Raw genomic sequence first — 24,338 nt, 5'->3', positions numbered from 1 at the left:
CTTTCCAATTAATCCTGGAGAGAAACCACATCTGAGAATGATATTTGTGGCAATCATGTAAATGTTAAACTTCAATTGGTTATCATGCTACTGCTTATAACCATTAGGATTTAGCATACTGTAGCACTTAAGAAGGTACTTTTAACAAGTTTGAATGTGTCAAACTGTACATATGGGTCAAAATTGACAGGTGTTCAGCCTAGACAGTAGACCAGAGCAAAGTACCTTTATTGAGCACTAAATTACATCATTGTACAACACATCAGCACAATAACATTTATTGAGTTGCAGATAATATCTCATAGTTATTGGTTCTTGTAAGCTACGATCTATCATGACTTCCATTTTAATTAACCCGGTCCAACGACAAGGTTCATTAGTGGCCCATGAGGCATGAACTTCATCATACAAAACATCAGAATCCATCTTACATCCACAAACCTGAGTACAAACTTCTGATCTCGAAGAATTCCACAATTGCCTAGTCACTGCATTCATGATAACACTGTCTTCTGCGAACACAAGATCAATAGATTCCACACATCCATCCATAAGATTTCGAACAAAGGCCATGGCTTGCACTTGAACAAAAGACTCAGGATCTGTATACGTTCACAGGATAAACCATGTCAGACAATGAACATACATGAATACTTCCACTAAGCAAATTGGTAGTCAGCAAAGATCCCCAAAGTGAAAGCATGTTAATTAATAAAGAAGAAAGCTTAATACCACAAATTAGGCTTGTCAATGTAGATACAGTGAGCTCCAAAAGAACATTTTGTTTGCTCATCCCATCTGCCAGGAAGACCATGTTTCTCAAAGCTAAGACAGCCTTAAGCCTGAGAACAGGATCCATGGACTTGGAAAGATGTACAAGTTGTTTAACACCTCCACACTTGAAGAAAATTGACCTCTGGCTCTTAAAATCAACCGCAATGTTACTAATGGCGCCAAGAGCAGCCACCTGGAAAACGACAAGCACTTTAGGCAGATTATTTGGACAACTGCAATTACTACATTCATGTATTAACTATTAACATTAAATGCCAGATGATGTCCAAAGTGCAAATGATAATACATAGATCTAGCAACACATAGGTTGCTCTACTTGAACAGGCTTGAAGATCAAAATTGAGATACACCAAAATGAAAATATTGCTTTTTTTTTGCAATTTGTCACAGCAAAGATCTTTTTAATATACTTTAAAATTTTTAATGTTTCTTTTAATATTTTAATAATTATTAGGGATATTGAACAATGTTTCTGCAAGAAAATTAGACGACAATCCAATTTTTCATAATTCTTTCTATTAAACTTTTATTTTTGTATTTTATTATTCCCCGAGTTTTTCCAGAGAAAAACAAAATTTTTTATTAATACCAGAAAAGACTTTCACTAATAACAAACTGAAAAAAACATCACTTTTTTCACGTTTTTCCCATTGCATTAAAAACAACATTGTTAATACATGTTTAATTTTTTTTTGAGGTTTTTGTTAGCATATTATTAAATGTTTTGCATTTTCATCGAATTTTATTAGAAAATTAATTGAGAAAATTTCTGTATTCTTTAGTTTTCTATATTTTTGAATCCACAAAAAAAAATTAAGCATTTGATTGATGCTTGCTAGCCAATAAAAACTTGAAAACAACATTTATGATAATGATATATATATATATATATATATATATATATATATATATATATATATATATATATATATATATATATGTATGAATTCTACAGCTGTTTGGATGATCCTGTTAAGTTATGGTTTGGGTCGTGAATCCACAAAAAAAAAAATTAAGCATTTGATTGATGCTTGCTAGCCAATAAAAACTTTAAAACAACATTTATGATAATGATATATATATATATATATATATATATATATATATATATGTATGAATTCTACAGCTGTTTGGATGATCCTGTTAAGTTATGGTTTGGGTCGAATCTGACCTAGACGCGATCCATTTACCACACCTCTAAAGCACATGGGCGGTGGCAAACCTGTAATATGTATTATTCGTTTGTGTATTTTATTGTAACTATGAAGTGTGATTAAGCTTTAAGTAATGAAAGGGGCAGGTGCTAACCCTAAGGCCCTTCTTTCTTCACTCTCTCTTCTCATGCAGACTTGTTCTTTCCTCTTCTTCTCATGTCTTCTTTAAGACTCCATCCAGTGGTGATCTGATATAAATCTTACATGGTATCAGAGCCAGGTTTTGCCAATGAGAATGTTCGGTAAGAGTTCCTGATTTCTGCCCTAATCTCAAAGCTGTTGATTTCTGCCTTAATTCTAAGGCTGTCGGTTTCTGCCCCAATTTTTACATCTGTCGTCTTCAGCCCTAATTCCTAAAACTCTTCGTCTTATGCCCTAATTCTCAAAACTGCCTGCCCTGATTCCTAAAACTGTTGTGTGCCTTAATTCCTAAAACTGCCGTGAGAGTTTCTAACTTATGCCCATCCTTACATGTATAGCCTCAAAACCTAAGTATGGATCAAAACCGCAACTCAACTACCTTGTCATCTAGCTTCCTTTCTCAACTCATCTCACAAACCATACCAACTATTTGATGTGGAAGCGTCAAATCCCTTTATCAAGAGCCATTGTCTCTGTTAACATATCATGTGTAGGGAACCGGGTCTGGATCCAGACCCGGTCCCATGGGCACGGGTACCGAGAGTGGCTCAGTACCCTAGGCGTTTTTCCCTCTTATTTAATCCCACTTATGGTGTAATTGTTGATTAAGTGGAATAACATTTTCTCTCTCCTGGGGTTGCGGTTGTGCACCTAGGTTAGAGCTTCTCCGTGGTTTTTCACCTCTCTTTGAGGTTTTCCACGTATATTGTGTGTTCCTTCTCTTTCTCTCCATCTTGGTGTGTGTTTCTACATGGTATCAGAGCCAACGCGTGAAAGATCGTTGGTGTGATAGTCGTGTTTCCGCCATTTTTTGCCGCTGCTGTTTCCACCGGTTTTTTTCTGCCGCTGCTGCGCCGTCGCTCTCTGCTGCGCCGCCGCCGTCCAGCGCTGCCAGCTGCGCCGCCACCGTCCAGCGCTGCCAGCTGCACCGCCATCGTCCAGCGCGGTTGTTCTCTGCTGCGTTGCCGCTGTCCAGCGCCGCCGTCGCCCACTTCAGCGCCGCTGCCGTCCCGCGCCACCGCTGCCCACCGCCGTCGCTCTCTTCCGCACTGCCGCCGTCCAGCGCCGCTGCCTCTTGTTTGTCGTCTCTGGTGCTGGGTATTCTTTTTCCTTGGTGATTGTGATGGCCGAGGAGATGTCCCTCAAGATCGATGATGCCCTAGACTCGGGCAGCAATACCAAGAGCGAGATCTTGCCTGTTCAAGTCACCTCCATCCGGCTGAACAAGGATAACTATCTCTCTTGGTCGGCTGCCCTAGAAATTGGGATAACCAGTCGTGGTCGCCTGCCCTACATTACTGGGGAGAAGCCTGCACCTTCAAAAACCGATCCGCGATGGGCTACTTGGACGTTGGAAGATAGTCAGGTTAAAGTATGGATTATTAGTTCTATTTCTGCAGATATTCAGCCTTTGATCTTGCGTAAATCGACTGCCTACGACATGTGGACTGTGCTTGCATGGATGTATGGCCGTAAGAAGAGAGTATTGCGTACGTACCAAATCAAACGTAGCATATACTCTCTTAAACAGGGTGACTTGTCTGTAGCCGCTTTCTTTGCAGCCCTAAAGACTAAGTGGGAGGAACTTGACTACCATGTGAATGATGACTGGCATTGTGGGTCTGATCATGCCTTGTACTGGGACAAAGAATGGATGGATCGGACGTTTCTTTTCCTCGGAGGCTTACGCGATGAATTTGAATCCATTAGAAGCCAAATTCTCAATTGTGACGAGATCCCCAGAATTGAGGAGGTGTATGCCCGCGTGGAATCTGAGGAACAACGTCGACAGGTGATGCATATTGACACCAGTCAGGGGAGTTCTCCTTCAGCCTTTGTTAGTCGTGCTTCTGGGATTGGACAGCGTCCTGTTCGGCGGTGTAGCCATTGCAACAAATCAGGACATTCTGTTGATTTTTGTTGGGATCTTCATCCTGAGAGGCGGCTTGTCCGGGGTCGTCCTCCTTCTAGCCGCCGGAGTCCTTCTGTGCCTGAGCCTAGTCAGAGTAGTCCTTCAAATGTTGCCAAATCTAAGCTTTCCTCCGATCAAATCAAAGAACTGCAAGCGTATATCAGCCAGCTGTCTACTACTCAGGAGGATACTTCCACGTCTGAGGGGGCTAAGTTAGCCCAAGCTCTCGTGGCCACTAGTGACCAAGGTAATTCCTCACATGGTGATTGGATTGTTGACAGTGGTGTTACGCATCATATGACAGGGGACCCTAAGATGTTCCAAGAATACAAATTGTCTTCGGGGCAGCAACGTGTATCTATGGCTGATGGTTCTTCTATCTCTGTGGCTGGAAAAGGGAGTTTGTCCTTGTTAAATAAATATTGTCTTCATAATGCTCTTCATGTTCCTAATATTCCTGTGAATTTGTTATCTGTCAGCAGTATTACTAAAGAACTCAACTGTAATCTGATCTTTTCTGCTGATCGGTGTTTTCTGCAGGACTTGGTGACGGGGCAGAAGATTGGGATTGGTTCGGCTATTGATGGACTCTACAGACTGCCTGTGCAGGTTGCGTCCGCTCTTATTTCAGCCACTAGTGGACAGTTGTCAGGCATGGAAGACAGATCTACTATTATGCGATGGCACGAGCGGCTTGGTCATCTTCCGTTTCCATTGATTAAGAAGTTGTTTCCTAGTTTGTTTCATTCTGTTTCCATGGACTCCTTCACCTGTGAAGTGTGTCAGTTGGCTAAACATGTTAGGGCCTCGTACCCTATTTCATTCAATAAAACCACTCGTCCATTTGCTTTGGTTCATTCTGATGTTTGGGGTCCTTCGAGAGTACCCACTTGTCGTGGTTTTCATTACTTTATGACCCTTATTGATGATTACTCCCGTTGTACGTTCGTGTATCTGTTGAAAGAACGTAGTGAAGTTCCCGTTATTGTCAAAAATTTTGTGGCCTTTGTTGAGACTCAGTTTCAGACGTCTGTCCAAGCTTTTCGCACCGATAATGCTAGAGAGTATGTCTCTCAATCCCTAGATGATTTCTTGAAGAGCAAGGGTATTGTTCATGAAACGTCATGTAGTTACACAGCTCCCCAAAATGGCGTAGCTGAACGGAAGAATCGCCATTTGCTTGATGTTACCCGGGCTCTTCTGTTCCATCGACAGGTTCCCAAGCGCTACTGGGGTGATGCGCTTCTCACTAGTGCCCACCTTATCAACCGTATGCCTACTCGTGTGTTGCAGGGTCATTCCCCGTACTCTATGCTTTGGCCTACTCAGAATCCCTGGCCTCTTACTCCTCGGGTGTTCGGGTGTGTCTGTTTTGTTCATGACCATAGTCCCACCCTCAAGAAACTTGATCCTCGGTCTGTCAAGGCTGTCTTCCTGGGGTATTCCTCCACTCAAAAGGGATACAAATGTGTTGATCCTACCACCTCTAAAGTCTATGTTTCCCGGGACGTCACCTTCCATGAACATGAGGCATACTTTCATGTGAATCCTCTTCAGGGGAATATCTAGGACACAGTAGTGAAGAGTATTCCTCAAATCAGTTGATTCAGTTTACAGATTTCTTGGATTACAAGGCCAGTGACAGTGTGGCAGACACAGTCAGAGATGATAGAGACCGTCACATGGACGAGGGTCTTGTTGATAATCAGCCTACAGCCCGTGATCATTTGTTTGGCCAGGTGTACAGAAGGAAGAAGACAGATGTGATTGAAAATGTTGATGTAACCAATCCCAATCCTGTGAGCTCCCCGGATGACCCAAGTCTAATCAATGAAGAGCTTCCTATAACCCTGCGCAAGGGCACCAGGTCTTGCACTTCTCATCCTATTCAAAGATTTGTCTCTTATGCGAAATTGAGTAAGAATTACAAATGCTTTATAACATCCTTGTCTAAGTCTGTTATTCCCAGGTGTGTGGAAGATGCTAGAGAGGATCCTAAATGGCTACAGGCCATGACAGAGGAGATGAATGCCTTGGCAAAGAATGACACTTGGGAAGTTGTGGATATTCCCAAAGGGACTCATTTAGTTGGTTCAAAGTGGGTGTTCAATGTGAAGTACAAACCAGATGGTACTGTGGAAAGGTATAAGGCTCGGCTTGTTGCAAAGGGGTTCAGCCAGAAATATGGTATTGATTATCTTGAAACCTTTGCTCCTGTTGCCAAACTGAAAACTGTGAGGGTCATATTAGCACTTGCCGTGAAAAAGGGGTGGAGCATGGATCAACTTGATGTTAAGAACGCATTCTTGAATGACAATCTAGAAGAAGAGGTCTATATGAGTATGCCTCCTGGATATGTTCAAAGTGGAAAATGCTGTCATCTTAAGAAAGTCTTGTATGGATTAAAGCAGTCTCCTAGAGCATGGTTTGAAAGACTGAGGATAGTGATGAAGACAAATGGATACAAACAGGGAAATGGTGATCACACCCTATTCATTAAGCAGAGAGATGGCCTGGTGAGTCTTCTTCTTGTGTATGTTGATGATATGATAGTCACAGGTGACGATGAAGAAGAGAAAAAGAAGATGAAGGAGAGGTTAGCTGCTGAATTTGATCTTAAAGATTTGGGTAAACTAAGGTACTTTCTGGGGATAGAGATTGCTCGGTCAGAGACAGGGCTGGTTATGAGCCAAAGGAAATACACTCTGGATCTTCTAAAGGAGACAGGCAAACTTGGATGCAGACCCTTTCAAACTCCAATGGAGTCTGGTACAAAGATAAGCATCAAAACTGGCAACATCCTAGATGAGGAAGGAAAAGGGCGGTATCAGAGGCTGGTTGGTAAGCTCATCTATCTTACTCTTACTCGCCCTGATTTTACTTATGTTGTGAATGTGTTGAGTCAGTTTATGCATGCTCCTACTGATTGTCACTGGAAGAGTGCAGAAAGAGTGTTGGGGTACCTAAAGAATGACCCAGGAAAAGGATTACTCTATACTCAGCAAGACCAACTTAATATTGAAGGATACTCTGACGCAGATTGGGCCGGATGTACTGATACTAGGAGGTCTACCACAGGGTATTGCATCTTTCTGGGGGGTAACCTGGTTGTATGGAGAAGTAAGAGGCAGGAAGTTTGCTCTAGATCCAGTGCTGAGGCTGAATACAGGGCTGTGGCTATGGGAGTTACAGAAATGTTATGGTTAAAGATTCTCCTAGCAGATATTGGTGTTGAAACAGAAGAGAAGATGAGGATGTACTGCGACAACAAGTCTGCAATTAATCTTGCGAATAATCCCGTTTTGCATGACAGAACTAAACATGTGGAGATTGATCGCCACTTCATACGGGAACGCATAGATTCAAAGGAGTTGATCCTACCTTATATGAAGTCTGAAGATCAAATTGCAGATGTTCTAACCAAAGCCTTATGTACATCTCAATTCGAGAAAAATGTAAGCAAGCTAGGCATGTTTGACATGTATGCCAAGCTTGAGGGGGAGTGTTAACATATCATGTGTAGGGAACCGGGTCTGGATCCAGACCCGGTCCCATGGGCACAGGTACCGAGAGTGGCTCGATACCCTAGGCGTTTTTCCCTCTTATTTAATCCCACTTATGGTGTAATTGTTGATTAAGTGGAATAACATTTTCTCTCTCCTGGGGTTGCGGTTGTGCACCTAGGTTAGAGCTTCCGTGGTTTTTCACCTCTCTTTGAGGTTTTCCACGTATATTGTGTGTTCCTTCTCTTTCTCTCCATCTTGGTGTGTGTTTCTACAGTCTCTATAAACATCTCAACGTCACCACACCTGCACCACCGGAGTGGGTCATGCAAAACATGAAGAACGTTGCAGGGCAAATTCAGGAAACCGTATTTTGAATATGAGACGTGGATGGCTCACGATCAATCTCTTGTTGCATACATTACCTCCACGCTATTAGAGGAAGTTCTAGCAGGTGTTGATGACGACCTTTCAACATTTGAGTTATGGAATGTACTACTACATATTCTCAAGTATTAGAAGCGAGATTTCTGCAACTCAAGAGACAGTTTCAAGATATCAAGCGAAGAACACGGTCAGTTCTGAAATACATGCATGAAATAAAAAAATGTCAGCGATCAACTTGCCATCATAGGACATCCAGTTAGTGATAAGGACAAGGTACAACAAACCCTGAGTGGATTGGGGTGAGACTTTGATATTTTCTGCACTACTTTATAAGTGTTGACTGTTCTTCCTTCTTTGGAAGACTTGAAAGCAAAATTGATTTAGCATGAAGCAAGACGTATACAGAGACAAGACTTGCCTCCTTCTGGCAACCACAATGTATTGGTCACTAACACCCATGCCTTGCAAGGAAGTCGTCCTAGAGTTTGGAACTCACAAGTAGGGATGGGGAGGGGTATTCTTCCTACACTGAACATAAATGCACAGATGAATGCACTAAGGAGAATACCCACTTGTTTTTATTACAATAAGAGAGGTCATGTAAAGTCAAAATGTTGGCATAACCTCAAAAAAAAGGAAAGCAGGTTAGGCGCGAAAGTAAGGCAACAGGGCTACCTGTGTCAAATACAATAGCAGCACAAAACATTCATCTTGATGTGCGGCAAATCTTAATGCTAGCTATGTCCAAAGTCAATCTTAAGTAAAATGAGGAAGGATAATGGTATGTAGATTCTGGTGCCACAGCCCACGTGACTGATGATGCAAATAAGCTTTCTGGCATTGTCTCTTATTTAGCTAAAGGCTCAGTTGTCACAGGAGATGGTTCTCATCATAAAATATTTCATATAAAAAATGCACATGTATCCATGACTCATTCCTTCCTACCTTTAAAGAATGTTCTTGTTGTTCCGGATGTTAAGAAAAAATATTATTTCTGTGTCAAAGCTTATTGATGATACACATTTTTCTGTTGAGTTTACTTCATCTTCTGTTTATGTCAGGGATGCTCGAACCAAGAAGACATTTGCTGAGGGTGTTCACAAAGGAGATATGTACATCACTGAAGAAACTCCAAAAGTGTCCAAGTCATGTGTTTCAGATTCATCTTTTCCCAGTCAGAGTGAAGTCAATTGAACGCAGTATGATAAGTGTAACACTCGACATTTTCCAGGTGGGCCGGATCGGGTCCAAACCCGGACCCGAACCCACTTGTGTGAGGAGCCCGACGGGGGGGGCTTTTCTCCCTCGTCTTCCTCTTCGTCTTTTCCTTTGGCTCGACCGTGTGAGAAATAGGAGGTGGACGAGGGTGCAACGGCGACGCTTCAGCCAGCGGAGGAAGGGTGACGGCGGCGGCAGCACTCTGGTAAGCCCTCTCGACCTCTCTCTGCCTCTTCCTCTCCTTTCTTTCTTCTTCTTCTTCTCCTCCCTCTCTCGTTGCTCTGTCGCCTCTCCCTCTGTCACGATTCTCCCTATCGAGTCCCCCTCTTCCTCCCATGCTCCTCACACGCTCTCTCTGCCCGCACTCTCCCTCTGCCCACGCTCTCTCTGCTCGAGCTCTCTCCCTGTCCTTCCTGTAGCCTTCACACTCTCTCCCAATTTTCTATTTGTTTTTCCCCTTTTCCCCAACCGAGCTCTCTCTCTCTCTCTCTCTCACTGCACTCCTTCTCCTTACCACCAGCCTCCTCCCACTCATGTCTCTCGTGCTCTCTCTCGTTTTCAACTTCCCTCTCCCTCGTTGTCCCCTGCCTCCCCAACCGAACCAATCCCTCTCAGCCGAACTCCTCCTCTTGAGCTCATTTTCACTTTTTCTCACTAGTTAGTGACTGTTGGATTGGAATTGCAGCTTGGGGACGCATCTTTCTCTTCTTAACAACGAATAGACGACGTTGGTGGCAGCAACATTGTATGATTTTTGCCACTAGGGGATCAATCGAACATTTGAGGTGGCTGCCGGGAACATTGCAGCAGTTTGGACACTAAAATTGGGGTGAGCGAGGCCTAATCGAGCCTAAATTGTTTAATATTTTATGTTAGCGCATGTATAATTAATGATTGAACATTCTAGACTTAAGATTTAATGATTTAAAATGCATGCTAGCGATGTTGCTATTTTTGGGAAAAGTTTAGGACTATCTAGAGAAGGACGAGGGTGCTGTTTGGAAATGTAGTAGAGATTTGACGTGGTTGAGAAGATTTAAAATCGTTTTAGTAAACATGTGGCACATGCTATTGTGAATGTGTGTATCGTGGCGTTAGTTGGGAAAATAATATGTAAGTTGGGTGTCACTATTGGGTTGGCGCTTCAACTCGTAAAACAAGTGAGAAACGTACAGGTGATGAGTCGAATCTCAGTTTTGAGTTTTAGTCATTTGGTCATAGGAAGAGACCTATTGGAGGGCATTGGGTCGATACTACCCATCGACACCCTCTTGAGGCAATGACCTATGCCTCAATGATTGTATGTTATACTTGTATAAATTGTAAAATTGAACGAGTAGAGAACTTATCACTTGTTTATGTTTGCAGGTACACCATGCATGTCAAGTAGATCTTGAGCAACGCAATCCCAAACTCGAGGCATTTTGGGTAATTTTGGCGACGTGCGACAGGTATGGCGGCATTCCAGGCAAATCCCTGCATGGGGCCAACTTTTGGGATGTGTGCTTTTAGGATCGTTGGATCCTATGATTGTGATGTGATTGAATGGTTGTGATTGAGTGAATGTATGCATGTAATTGATTTGTTGTGAGATAAGTTTTGTTGAAAATTTATATAAGTGTTGTTTTAAAAATTACTACGCAATTGCATGTGCATGCTAGAAATGATAACTGTTTAAGACAGATGAGATGGGGTATCGAGTCGAGTATCTCATCGACCTCGATTGTACATTAGAAAGCATCCTATAATGATAATTGCATCAGGCATGTACGAGCCAATCACGGATCGAGACTACTCTCTGTGGCTTGGCTAAGTTTTGAAAGATGTGATTGATGTGTTTGATTAATGTGAATGTTGTGATATGTTGCATATGCCTTGTCGTGGGCATGAATGCAAATGAGTGAAATTGAAGGGTAGTTGTACCTGTAATGCTATGACGGCTAGCTAAGAATGTTAACTATATGTGTAGCTCGCGTGTGGAGGCAATTGGAGGCATGGGTGCACTCGTGAAGTGAACCAACCTCATGAGCTAACCGGTCATTTTGTGAATGTGTTTTCATAATGATAAGTAAGAAAGAATAATAGATGAAAGGCCAGTGGGTTGTGGCAATGTGTTTGAGAGATATCCCGCCTTCGCCACTAATCTCGCCTGCTCGGAGCGTAGGCAGTGCAAGGCTCCAGGGTATCGTCGCCTGATGTACTTGGAGCGTTGGGCTCCCGTCTTCCTAAACTGGGTGTCCTAGGGAAGGTTGAGCAACTCTCCTTGGAATTCACACAACCATGAATGATTTCTCTTCCACTGCAGCGTGAACGGATCCATATCGTTTCGGGCCACCACGAGGGTTGTCTCCTGACTGTAGGTCATTCGTGGTGTCCACGTGCTTGTGTTTGCACCCACAGGAACTGTCAATTCATTAAAGCTAATGTAAATGAAAAAAAGGTAAATGTAAATGATATGTATGTGAATGAAGTGAATATGCATGAAGTGAATGTCGTTGTCGTGTGACTGCATGCCCTATCACGACATGATAGTGATTTGCTTTCATATTTATTATATCTCATATTTGAACCCTTACCTTAGAGGGTTAGAGATTTATCTGGCTTGTTGCCATACTGCAAACGCTAAGCCTTTTGTTTTTATTTTTTTCAGGTTTTTGCGGACTCGAGGCAACAGGTTGATCAGATGCCACTACTCACATCCTACTGGGGAGGTTTTGGGTCAACTGTAGTGTCGGCGAGTCTTGTTTTGGTCTTATTGATGCATTGTTTTTGTTAGGCATCAATATCATGGTTTTCAGACATTTTTGTTATGTGTTACTGAGAAATGTGAAGTAATTTTGTATGAACGAAATTGATTATATAATGGAAAGTTTGCCCCATTGTTTTGAATTGCATGGTTCATTTCATTTTGAATTGTTGTGTCGTCACACCTCAACGTTTATGTCTTAACAAAAAAAAAATTATTTGAGGGCCAAAGGGTTGGGATGTGACAATAAGTCATCCATTTGGCATGATTGTTTAGCACATTGTAGCCGGCTATGTCACATAGGTACGGGTACGGGTGCCGATGCTGGTACGAACCATTTTTAAAAAACTTGGGTACGGGGGTACGGCCATACACACACATGCACATATTCATATATATGTAAAAAAAATTCAAACAAAATAACATATTTGCACATACATATATCAAAAATTACAAACAGAATAACATATTCATAAATCATAATCCAAAATTTATCAGTCTTGATTCTCATTCTCCTCAGTCCCATAATTAACATTCAAAATACATCAACTTTGTTGATTTTCATTTTCCTCACTCCTCAGTTGCATCATCAAGATTAGAAGGAACAATCAAGATTAGAAGGAACAACAGGTTCTGTAAGATCCATATTAAGAGCATGCAAATCATGTTCTCCTTCAAGTTCTACGTCAATGTCTTCTGGATTAACATCCCAATACTTGGATGATCCTGAACTACAAGTTGCAACAAAATCAAAATATAACTTAAGTTAATATTAACTTTAAACAACCAACATAATATACATATGTAATATGTATATATATCAAAGATACAAAAAGAAAGAAATACCTGTAATCATTTGAAGTACATGAAAGTAAGCGTAGGTTGGAGTGGACATAAGCAAAATCTTCTGCTCGCTTAATAGTTAGCTTATTTCTCTTGATGTTGTGAATTTGAGAATAAGTGCTCCATTGAGATAATAACTTCAATGCAAGTTGTTGGAGATTTGGTGTCGATGTTCCAAAACATAACCACCAATTAACAGGATCTTCTTCATCTCTTGCCATTGCAGCTTGTATTGAATCATTTCTTCCACCAGAGAAGGTCGGGAACTCATTATTTATTATCTTTAACCGATGAGAATCAGAATATAGTCTTCCCAAACATATCTCCCTATTTTTTGATATTTCTGGATCTCGATTAGGAGGAACACGACCAGTACCTCCTGCCAACCATGTTTGTCCATAATATTTGGGATTTAAGGAGTGTGCCATACAATGCAAAGGGTTATTGCTTTTGTTCCATCTTCTTACTAAAATTCTATGCACATGATCGAAAAACTCAGAATCATCAAGTGCAACATTCTTCTTCTCATGTCTAAAAATGACGCTTTGAATTTTTTCAATCATGTTATCCCATATATCATAAACTTTATGAAGCATGGGTCCTTCTTTATCTACTTCTCTAAACTGCAAAAAATATGTCACTTTATCCCACCATTCATCATCTAAAATGCATTTTTTAATTTCTTGAGCCTTCACAATGTCATCATTCCGATAAAACTCTCAATCATTGTCAGTCACCATAAGTGTTAATGCATGTTTCACCTGTTTTATTCTTTTTATCATTACAATAAAATTCATTGGCAACAAAAGTTTTATGGAACAAGCCAGCCAATCTCCCTATGAATCCACGTATTCATCTTCATGATAATCAATCAGAACTAGTAGATTCACGATCTTACAGGTCTCTCATTGGAAAACTTCTTTATGTTACTATAACAAGACCAAACAATAGCTTTGTTGTTGGGAAATTAAGTCAGTTTATGGAAAAGCCTAGAAAAGTCCACTGGGATGCTGCGTTGATGGTGTTGAAATACCTAAAGTTATCCCCAGGTAGAGGCCTCTTCTTTAAGAAAGGTGAATCTCTAGAAGTGGTTGCTTACAGTGACGCTGACTATGCAGGATCTGTTGATGATAGAAAATCCACAACTGGCTTCTGTATCTTTGTTGGGGGCAATCTCATATCATGGAGAAGCAAGAAACAAAATGTAGTCTCTAGATCAAGTGCAGAATTTGAATATAGAGCAATTGCTCAAACAACGACTGGGATGACGTGGGTTAAATCTATGCTAACAAATATGAGTATTCATGTTCATCTTCCTATGAAAATGTACTGTGATAACAAGGCTACCACTTATATTGCAAACAATCCAGTATTTCATGAAAGAACTAAGCACATTGAGGTGGATTGTCATTATGTTCGGGATCTTATAAAAGAAGGTGTGGTGTCTACGGTTCATGTAGCTTCTGAAGATCAGGCAGCAGATATGTTTACTAAGGTTCTTCCAATTGGTGTTTTCTCTAGATGTTGTGATATCTATGCTCCAGCTTGAGGGGGAGTGTTGAAATTAGAAAGTTTATTTTTAAGTATGGTAGTTTTATGATTATTTAAAAATTAGAGTCCCCTTTTGTCATTTTACAATTTTAGATGTTTTACTTATGTAACAGCCACAGCCGTGCCCTAATCTCTCTTTAAGTAGAGATTAGGGCACGATATGAAGTAGAATCTCTTTTTCCCGTCTCTCTCTCTCTCTCTCTCTCTCTTTCCTTCCTTCCTCCATCGTGTAACAAAACTCATTGACAAAAGAAGGAGGACAACATCAGACGATTTCAAACATGTTCAAAAAACAAGAAAAGGACAATATTGATAGGCTCCTCTTTAAAGCTATGGCTATGAACAATCTGCCATTTAACTTACTTCGATCGAATGATTTCAAGAATTTTGTTGTTGTTGTTTCATATCATGGCCCAGGATACTTCTCACCAAGTAGTGAAGCAACGAGAAAAACTACTAGATGATGCAAAGAAAGAGGTTGAAGCATATATTGAAGAAACGAAATCTAAATGGGCACACCATGGATGTACTATTATGTCAGATATTTGGAAAGATACAATTAGAAGCAGATCATACATAAATTTGTTGGTAAGTTGTCCAACAAGTACGATATTTTTGAAAGCAACACATGTAGAAAAGGTTCCTAAAAATGTAGACCTCATAACTGAATTTTTATCTTCAGCTATTGAAGAAATATGACCAAAAAATGTTATACAGATTGTGACAGACAATGGAAGCAATTACAAAAAGGCAAAACTTATCCTTGAAGAAATGTATCCAAATATTTTTACTAATCATGTGCTGCTCATTGCATTGATTTAATGCTTGAAGATATTGATACTTTGGAAAATGTAGCATCTATCATGACAAAAGCTAGACAAATTGTCAAATTCATATACAATAAGCAGTAAGTTTTAGATATAATGAGAACTTACACAAAGGTAAATGAGTTGAAAAGGCCGGGTGCAACAAGATTTGCTTCTCATTTCATTTGTTTACATTATATTTTAAAACAAGAAGAAAATTTGAGGTTCATGGTTGCCTCCAATGATTGGAGACTTGTAGAAGAAGTGGAAAAAGATCATGCAAGAGATATTACATATCTTATTCAAAATGAAGATTTTTGGAATATGGAAAAAGAAATAATCATGTTTTTTGAACCATTAGTGAAAGTATTGAAAATGGTAGATGGAGAAGGAGCCACTATGCGATATTTGTATGAGGCACTTGATAGAGCTAAAGAAGCTATAAAGACTGCAAGTAAGGACAACAAGGAAACATATATGCCATATTGGAAAATCATTGATAGGAGATGGACTCGTAACTTGCACAATCCAATACATGCTGCAGCTGCTTTTTAAAATCCTTTTATTTTGGAATAAAATGGTCAAAATGGATGAAGAAGTTCGCGAGGGTTTGGACATAGTGACAAAAAAACTTGTTCCTCTTGAAAACTATTCTGAAATAGCTAATGAGTTGGTCAAATATCATAATAAAGATCCTACATTGTTTTGCAAGGGATTAGCCATGAGAGTTATTCATACTGCACATCCACGTAAGTGTCTCATTTTACTAGTTTTTCTATTATGCAATCAACATTCATTATTGGTTATGCACTTCTTCTTTTAAATTTTGTTTTATTTTCTAATTATATTAGGGATTTGGTGGGAGATGTTCGGTTCTTCTGTTCTTGTGCTTCAAAGTGTACCAATCAAAATTTTAAGTCAACCATGCAGCGCATCAGCCTGTGAAAGAAATTGGAGTGCATTTGATGCAGCTTACACAAGAAAATAAACAAACTTGCACCATCAAGATTAACAAATTTGGTCTTCGTTAGAATGAATATGCGTTTGCAAAGCATGGCTCCAGAATTGAAGAAGACCAATGCGAATCCTATTTACATTGAACATGTGAACCCATTTGTTGAAAAAGAAAATTAAATACTGAGACAGCGATCTTGTCCTCAGATTCAGAAGAGGAAAATATTGCTGAAAGTGAAAGACAAGAACTTCAAGTTGAAGGCGTACAAGAAATGAAGAAGATGACTCCACTTCTTGGGAAGATGACTAGGACATGTTTTTTTTCACTTTCCAAGTGAAAATGACTTCATTTGTGTTGTAAAGCCATGAAGGCAATAAACTTTTGTTAGTTATGTATTTGTCAGACTATTAGTTTTCATTATCTAATTTTAATTTGTTGTTTATCTAGGCATTTTTCAATGTTTTTTTAATTTCTCATTTACTTTCTTTTTATATAATTATCAGGATTATTTATTGTCACAAAAAACGTGTACGGGTATTATACCCATCTTTTTCCTCGCCGTATAATACCCGTACACGTTTTTTGTGACAATGCTATATATATATATATATATATATATATATATATATATATATATATATAGAGAGAGAGAGAGAGAGAGGGAGAGAGAGAGACTAGTAACCTTGCTTCACACCTGCAACAACGACCACATCGGCACACATCCACGTAGGTAAAGGTTTTATCTTTTAAATAGATGTTCCCGTACATCATTTAATCTTCATAACAAGATCATCTTGTATATCACATTCTTCAATTCAAATAGCAACATTTACAATGTTAAATAAACATGAATGCCATTTATAGCATTTGAAAATGTAAGCATACAACTCAGATTCAAAACAAGGTCAGACTTTTTGAATCAATATATCAGCCACCACGGCCAGTTAATACTAAGTTACTGTTATCCTAAAAATTTGCCAGAATTGCATCTACCTCTGCATTCTTCACATTCATATCCAACAAAACCTGCTCGTATTTCCTTGCGTTTTTCAATCAAATTGCTTTAATATACCAAAAGGTTAGGTTAGTTTTTCATGGCTCTGTTGGTCAACCCTGTGAGGACAGAAGTTGCAACAAAAGATCCTCACCATAATGAGTGTGTCCTTGCATGATTATACAGTAGCGCAACCCATAATAGATTCAGTCCGCAGCTTTTAATGAACGTAACTGGTTTGCAATACCATTGTCATTCCACAAGAATCAAATTGGTAATCAATATCACGAAAAAGCATAAGGGATACTTGCATATATCTTCCAGAACAGAGTCCTAAACCCACCAAAAGGGTCAACGTGGTGTCCATTAATGTAAAAAATTACATTTTGAGAATCTGAATTCATTTGCATCCACATGGAATCATGGGAATTTCCAAGTCCAAGGATATATTCTCCCATATTCTTTAGAGAATTGGCAGGGGCTGGAAAAGACCAGCGGGCTTAGTAGTTTCGTATTTGTTTCGTTGGCAAGCATCACAGTTCTTGACGAATTCCCTGATTGCCCGTTTCATTCCAGGCCCGTAAAAACTAGCTCGCATTTGCTTATAGGTCCCTTCAGCGCAGTTGTGCCATACCAAATTGGATCTATGGTAATGTGTCATCAGCTGAGTCAGTTAGATCACTCTCCGGCAGAATGTATAAGCCCCCATGGTAATAGAGATATGGGTCCTTCCATTGGTAGCTGTAAGTCCTGTTTCCATTCTGCTGTAAGCGATCTCTAATCAGCTGAACCGATGCTGTCGACTGGTGGGCCAACCTGATTTGCTCCCATAAAGCGACTTGTACGCTGGACAATGCAAAGAGGCTGATCTGATCTTTCTCTCCCAACCTAGAAAGTGCATCTGCCGCTGCATTTTCCTTCCCCTTACGAAACTACACTTCGAATTCAAAGCCTAAAAGTTTTACAATCCATTTCTGCAAGGTTGGTGTGAGATTTTCCTGTTTTAGGCAGAACTTTAAGCTGTCATGGTCTGTGAGTACAATGAATCGGCACCCAAGTAGATAGTGTTTCTACCTTGTAACAGCAAGAACTAAGCGATTAATTCATGCTCGTATGTGGATTTTGCGCTGAAGGAGACACCCATTGCCTCGCTGTAATAGGCAATCAGGTGGTATTCTTGACTGAGTACGGCGCCCACCCCTGTGTTTGAAGCATCGGACCCCAAGACAAAGGAGAGCCGAAGAACAGGAGCTGTCATGACTGCCTCTTTCAAGGCTGTAAAGGGCTGCTCTGCTGCTGCGCTCCAACAGAAGTGCCCTTTTTTGGTTAGGAAAGTTAACGGTGCAGCTAGAAGTCCATAATCCTCAACGAATTTGAGGTAGTAATCCACCAGTCCAAGAAATGCCCTGAGTTCCCTCACCGAGCTTGCCGTTCCCCATTCTTTTACTGCCAAAACCTTGTCATTTTCCATTCTGACCTGTCCTCCTCCGATTACATGACCTAAATAGGCTATGTTTGTTGTCCCAAACTGACATTTCAACAGTTTAGCCCTGAACTGATGCTGCTGCAATAGTTCCAGCACCTTCCGCAGATGTTTCAAGTGTTCCTCTTCCCTGTGGCTGTATACTAATATGTCATCAAAGAAAACTAGGACGGAGCGGCGCAGTAATGGTCTGAACAAATCATTCAGTATGGACTGAAAGGTTGCAGGGGCATTGGTGAGGCCAAATGGCATCACTATGAATTCGTAGTGACCGTCATAGGTCTGAAATGCCATCTTCAGGAAGGAGGCATCATGCAGTTCATCCAATAAATCGTCAGTTAAAGGTATTGGATATCAATCCTTTACCGTTAGGGCATTGAGGGCATGATAATCCACGCAAAACCCTCTCTCTCTCGTGCGGCTTGGTAAACCCTCTCTCTCTCGTGCGATTTTCCCTTCTCTGCCACTCATGCCCTTTTGTTTCTTTTTTCTCTGCCGCACGTCCCCTCTTCTTCTCTCTCGCCACTTTCTTTCCCCTCTTTCCGCTGGTTCTCTACCGCTCGACCCTCTTCTCACTCACCCGCACTCCCCCACCTGCTCTTTCTCTCTTTTCTCACCCCACTGCCGTTTTCCCCCTTGACCGAACCCCTCCTCTCTCTGTCTCTCCTCTCTGTCAGCGTCCCTTTTCTCTTGTTCGTTTCAGCTTTTCCCACTACTACCGTGGGTCTCTCCTAGCAACAAATTTTGTGTTGAACTTTATTGGACGTGTGTTGACTCTTTCCATGGCATTTTGGGGTTGGATTGCGGTTTAGGGACGTTTTTCCCCTCTCACCAGCTAGTAGGGCGTGTAGTGAGCAGCGGCAGCAAGCAATCTCGAGCACTGGCACTTGATCGGACGTGTTAAGTGGTTGCTAGAAGGGTTGTAGCAGTTTGGACGCTTGTTTTGGGGTGAGCGATACCTAATCACGCTCAAAGTAATGAATATTATCTTCTAAAGCATGTATAATTATTGTTCGAGCATGCTAGAGCTTAGAATTGATGATTTTGGGACGCATGTTAGTGATTTTGTTTTTGGGAGAAACTTAGGATTTGCATTGGAAAGTAATGATTCATGTATTTAATGATCGTTTAAGCATGATGGATTAATTTTCGAAGCTTTAGGGAAGCATGATAGAGATTGTGAGGTTGTGGGGAAGATTTAGAACCGTCTTAGGGAGTGTAGCGCAGACTTCCTTGAACGGGTGTATCATGAAGTTAATTAGGGAAAATATACGTATTTGGATGTGACTTTGGGGTTGATGTCTTAATTAAAGAACGTTATTGAGGAAGGAATTAGTGATGGATTGATTGATGGTTGAGGGTTTTGATATTTCGAGGCAACGTCAAGGCGCAAAGGAGGAGGCCTATTGGAGAGCTTGTTGGTCGACACATCCCGTCGACACCCTCTTGAGGCGACGACACGTGCCTCAATGATTTTATTTTTGTATCTGTTTGAATGGTGTAGGTATCTAGTAGAAACCTTATTCTTGTTTATGTTTGCAGGTGCACCGGGCACATCCCGTCGACCTTGAGTTCGAAGCTTGAGGCATTTTGAAGAATTTGGTGAGCGCGCCACAGGTATGGCGACATTCCAAGCAAATCCCTGCCTGGGGCAAATGTGTGATTGTGTGCTCCTAGGATCAAGGGATCCTAGGATTGTGATGTTAAATTGATTGACTGCTTTGTGAATGAGTATATGTATGTTGCTTATACGATATGAATGGGTTAGAAAGATTATTAGTCTTTTGTTTTGAAAATGTTACGCATTGGCATGTGCATGCTAGAATTGATATCTGTTTAGGACAGATAAGGCGGGGTATCGAGTCGAGTGTCTCCTCGACCCCAATTGTGCATTAGAAAGCATCATAGAATGATAACTGCATAGGACAGCTATGAGCCAACCGCAGATCGAGACTACTCTCTGTGAATTGGCTATGTTTTTCAAAGAGGGATTGACGTGATTGATGTGAGGATTGATATGAATGTGTATGTTGTTGCATATGCATTGCCATGGGCAACGATGCAAATGGATGAAATAGAGGGTAATTGTACCTATATTGTTTGACGACTAGCTATGACTGTTAGTGTTATGTGTAGACCTCGTGTGGAGGCAACTGGAGGTGTGAATGCACTCGTGGAGTGTACCAACCTCATGAGCTAGCCAGTCAGTTTGTGAATGCATTATTCTAATGATAATAATGAATGATTAAGAGATGAGAGGCCAGTGGGATGTAGCTGTGTGTTTGGGAGACGTCCCGTTCTCGCCACTGGTCTCGCCTGTCAGAGCGCAGGCAGTGCAAGGCCCCAGGGTTCTGTTGTGTGTTGTGCTTGGAGCGTTGGGATCCTGCCTTTCCAACCTGGGTGTCGTAGGGAAGGCTGAGTATCTCACCTTGGACTTCACACATCCAGGGATGAGTGCTCTACCGCTGCAGCGGGTGAAATGGATCCATACTGTTATGGGCCACCACGGGGATTGTCTCTCGGCTGTAGGCCGCCCGCGGTGTGCACGTGCCTGTGTTGCACCCACAGGAACTGTTAATGCACTAAAATTAATGAAAATGTAATGTGTTTGATAGAATGCATGTGACTGACGTATATGTGATTGATATGAATGCAAGTGTTATGTTTAAGCATGCTTCGCATGTGACTGATGTTGTGTTAGTGTGGCCATGTCGTACTCTAACACGACATGACGATAGATGGGTTGATATTTGTTCTTTTATTTGAGCCTTACTTGAGAGGGTTTGGCATTTTCCTGGCTTGTTGCCATACTGCGAAGGCTGACCCTTCAGTTGTTTTCTTTTTCAGGTTTTGGCGGACCCGGGGCAACAGGTTGAGCAGATGGCTTCACTCACGTCCTACTGGGGAGGTTTTGGGATTGTCGTTTGTAGTGCCGGCGCGTCATGTTTTGGTTTTATCGATGTCCTCCTTTTGTTAGGCATCAACGTTATAATTTTGGGGCATTTTAGTCATGCACATAGATGTGACTTTGTATGAAACAAAATGGTTATATAAATGAAGGTTCGCCCCATTGTTTTGAATTGCTTGGCTCATCGTCTTTTTGAATTGTTGGGTAGTCACACCTCGATGCTTTATGTTTAGAAAAAAAAAAGGGTTTGTGGGTTAAAAGGTCGGGTGTGACAGGCCCTCCCTACAGAAATGCATCTTCATTCCCACAAAATCCCAAACCACCTCCCCTAAACTGCACAACCAATGAATCCCCAAGACTAGGTCAGCGCCTGCCATAGCCAATGTATAGAGCTCTATAGGGAACTTACGCCCCTGTATTTCCAGTGTTTCCTCCTTACACCTTCCGCAACTTTTTAAAGTGCTTCCATCCCCAACGACAATGTCAAAAACAAGTTGAGACTCCACCTCACAGCTCAACAACCGTACGGTTTTCAATGAAATGAAGTTGTGTGTGGAACCTATATCTACTAATATGCTCACAAGTCTCCCTCGATTCTCCCTCGCAGCTTCCCTTGGACACACATCAGCTGCGGCACCTCATTCCCTGAAAGTGCATGTAAGGATATCTCCAGAGTTCTGTGTTCCTCCCCTCCCTTGTTTCCTGCGCATCGTTTCCTGATTCAAAATGCATTTCACAGTCGTCTTCCTTGTCAGCCTCCTCTTTGATAAGATACATATAAAATCTGCAGCAAGCATGACCAGGCATCCAAGGTGTGTTGCTGTGGAAACAAATCCCTTTGCAGCTCTTTTTCTTTAATTTGGTTAGGCATCAACTGCCTAACAAACTGTCGTGGAGTCGTTGGTGTCGCGCCTGCTCCTAAAGACTTGGCGTTAATCCTTGTAGGGGGTTGACGCTTCTGCCTTGATTACGCCCTTCCAGATGCCATGGCTCTCACTCCATCCTCGTCTAGTAAAACTCAGCCAATTGTGCTTCTCCTCCACGGTGCCTGATATGTCAAAGCATTCAGCCTGAACCTCTATGTGAATTTCATCTCGCAGACCTCCAACAAATGCTCCAACCAGCGGTTCAAAAGGCCAGCCTCTCACCATGTTGTTGAGGCTTTCAAAATTCTCCTGGTAATCCACCAGTTTGCCTGATTTTAGACAGCTCCATATTGTAATCAAGGTAGGATGAGGGGCCAAAGCAAGCTGTAATGGCCTCCACCACCACCAACCCCTGCTGTGCTACCGGCCATCGGTACCAGAGAATGGCTGGACCCTCGAAATGCATAGCCGCATGATTGACCCTCTGATCGCCAGCGATCGCTTGACAATCAAAGTATTGTTCAGAGCGAAAGACCCAACTCACTGGATCTTCCCCTGCGAAGTGGGGAAACTCCATCTTCACCGGTTTCCAGGGGGAAGCTCCTGGGAACCGCATCTAGCCGCCGGTATACATGCCTCCTCTGTCGTCTGCCTCGGTGCACTCAGAATGACGAGTGGGACTCCCTGATTGTAGTAATTCCCTCAGCATGGTGTTAGTGTTTTGCTGCTCAACGAACACGGCGTTCAATCCCCCCTCCAATCCGTCCAACCGAAAGTCGACGCCCTGGAAGCAATGGTCGACACCCCTGAACGCTTCCTTCATTCTCTCACGCTGTGTGTACACTGCTGCCATGGCATCTTTAGCCGTGATTTTCTTAGCCATCGTTGAAGCTCCGATACCTTGTTAGCACCCTGCTAACAGAATACTCACGCACTCTAAACTCACAAGCCCAGCCTATGTGTAAAATCAGGGAAGTGTATTAATCATGTTTAGGGCTAATGCCCTCAAAGCATTTATACTAACATCCTAACGGTTGGGTTATTATTATCCTAACCTACTGATCCAACCCAAACAAGACCCGAATGCTATCGTCGGGTCTAACAATTACTAGGTCTCTTTGTTATCAAAGATTCAAAATAAGGAATAGTCAGATAATTAGTTGGCCTAGTTGCTGCTTCATTGGTCACCCTTACCAGTGTAAGGTCACTAATCAAGTTTGCCCCCAGAAGGCTGAGTAGCCAGCAGCTACTCAGCCTAGTCGGTGGCTGTCAATGACAAACAAATCAAATGTCATTTTCTTCTTTTAATGTAGCTTTGTCAGGGAAGGACCTAGGTTTAGAAGAGACCCTTCTCTGACTTTCAGTTGCCCCCTTAACGTGATCCTCTCTCTCCCTCACAGTTGTGGATGCCCCTCCTCCCTCCCTCTCTCAGTTGTGGATGCCCTCCTCCCACAGATGTCCGATGATTACAAGAGAAACTAGTATAAGGTATATTATCTTCTTCCCTTTCTCCCTTTCATCCCGAGCCTTTCACTTTGTAATTTTTTTAATTTCAATCACTGTCCAACCTGTATTTTTTTTATTTCAAGTGTTTTATTTTACTTTTACATTTTGTTTCTTATTTTTTCCCCTGGTGAGCCAAGATTTTGATTTTATGGGCTTTCTTTAATGCTCAACAGTAAAGTTTCTGTGATTTGAGGGACATCACCATGCAGGATATAGCCTTGTCAGCATTATTTTCTATAATATTTATTGTTTTCATTTAGTGCAGTTTTCATTTTTTTTTAATGGTTAGCTTCCATTCCTGATCACCGTTCAGCCTGACCATGCACATGTGTATTATTTGTATAATTCCTGATATTCTTTCTTTCCAGTACGACATTCTTTTCTGGTTCACTACCCAGCCTGACTACATTCACATGTATATGTGTGCTTATGTAATTCATATGTATGTATATGCATTGCACACACACACACATTTATGTATGTATGTATCCTACGACTCTGTTTATGTCT

The 24,338-nt window shown here is 41.4% G+C and overlaps 1 protein-coding gene across 3 annotated transcripts in view; it reads right to left on the bottom strand.

Annotated features, from left to right (window-relative positions):
- LOC116255966 (uncharacterized) overlaps window positions 1-24,338 on the bottom strand; it is an 80,399-nt gene that overhangs the window by 22,567 nt on the left and 33,494 nt on the right. For all 3 annotated transcript variants that reach the window (XR_007573511.1, XM_031632061.2, XM_031632060.2), the window contains exons 5-6: window positions 733-967; window positions 442-602 (exon numbers count right to left, since the gene is read on the bottom strand). Coding sequence is in view for 2 of the 3 variants with exons in the window: in XM_031632061.2 (XP_031487921.1) it covers window positions 442-602; window positions 733-967 (396 nt within the window). In the remaining variant the exon portion in view is untranslated. The remainder of the gene's footprint in view (window positions 1-441; window positions 603-732; window positions 968-24,338) is intronic.

The sequence above is a fragment of the Nymphaea colorata genome, chromosome 6, assembly GCF_008831285.2.
Source record: "Nymphaea colorata isolate Beijing-Zhang1983 chromosome 6, ASM883128v2, whole genome shotgun sequence".
NCBI lineage: Eukaryota > Viridiplantae > Streptophyta > Magnoliopsida > Nymphaeales > Nymphaeaceae > Nymphaea > Nymphaea colorata.
Note: the sequence above shows the minus strand (reverse complement) of the source record. Positions and strands in the feature narration are given on the sequence as shown.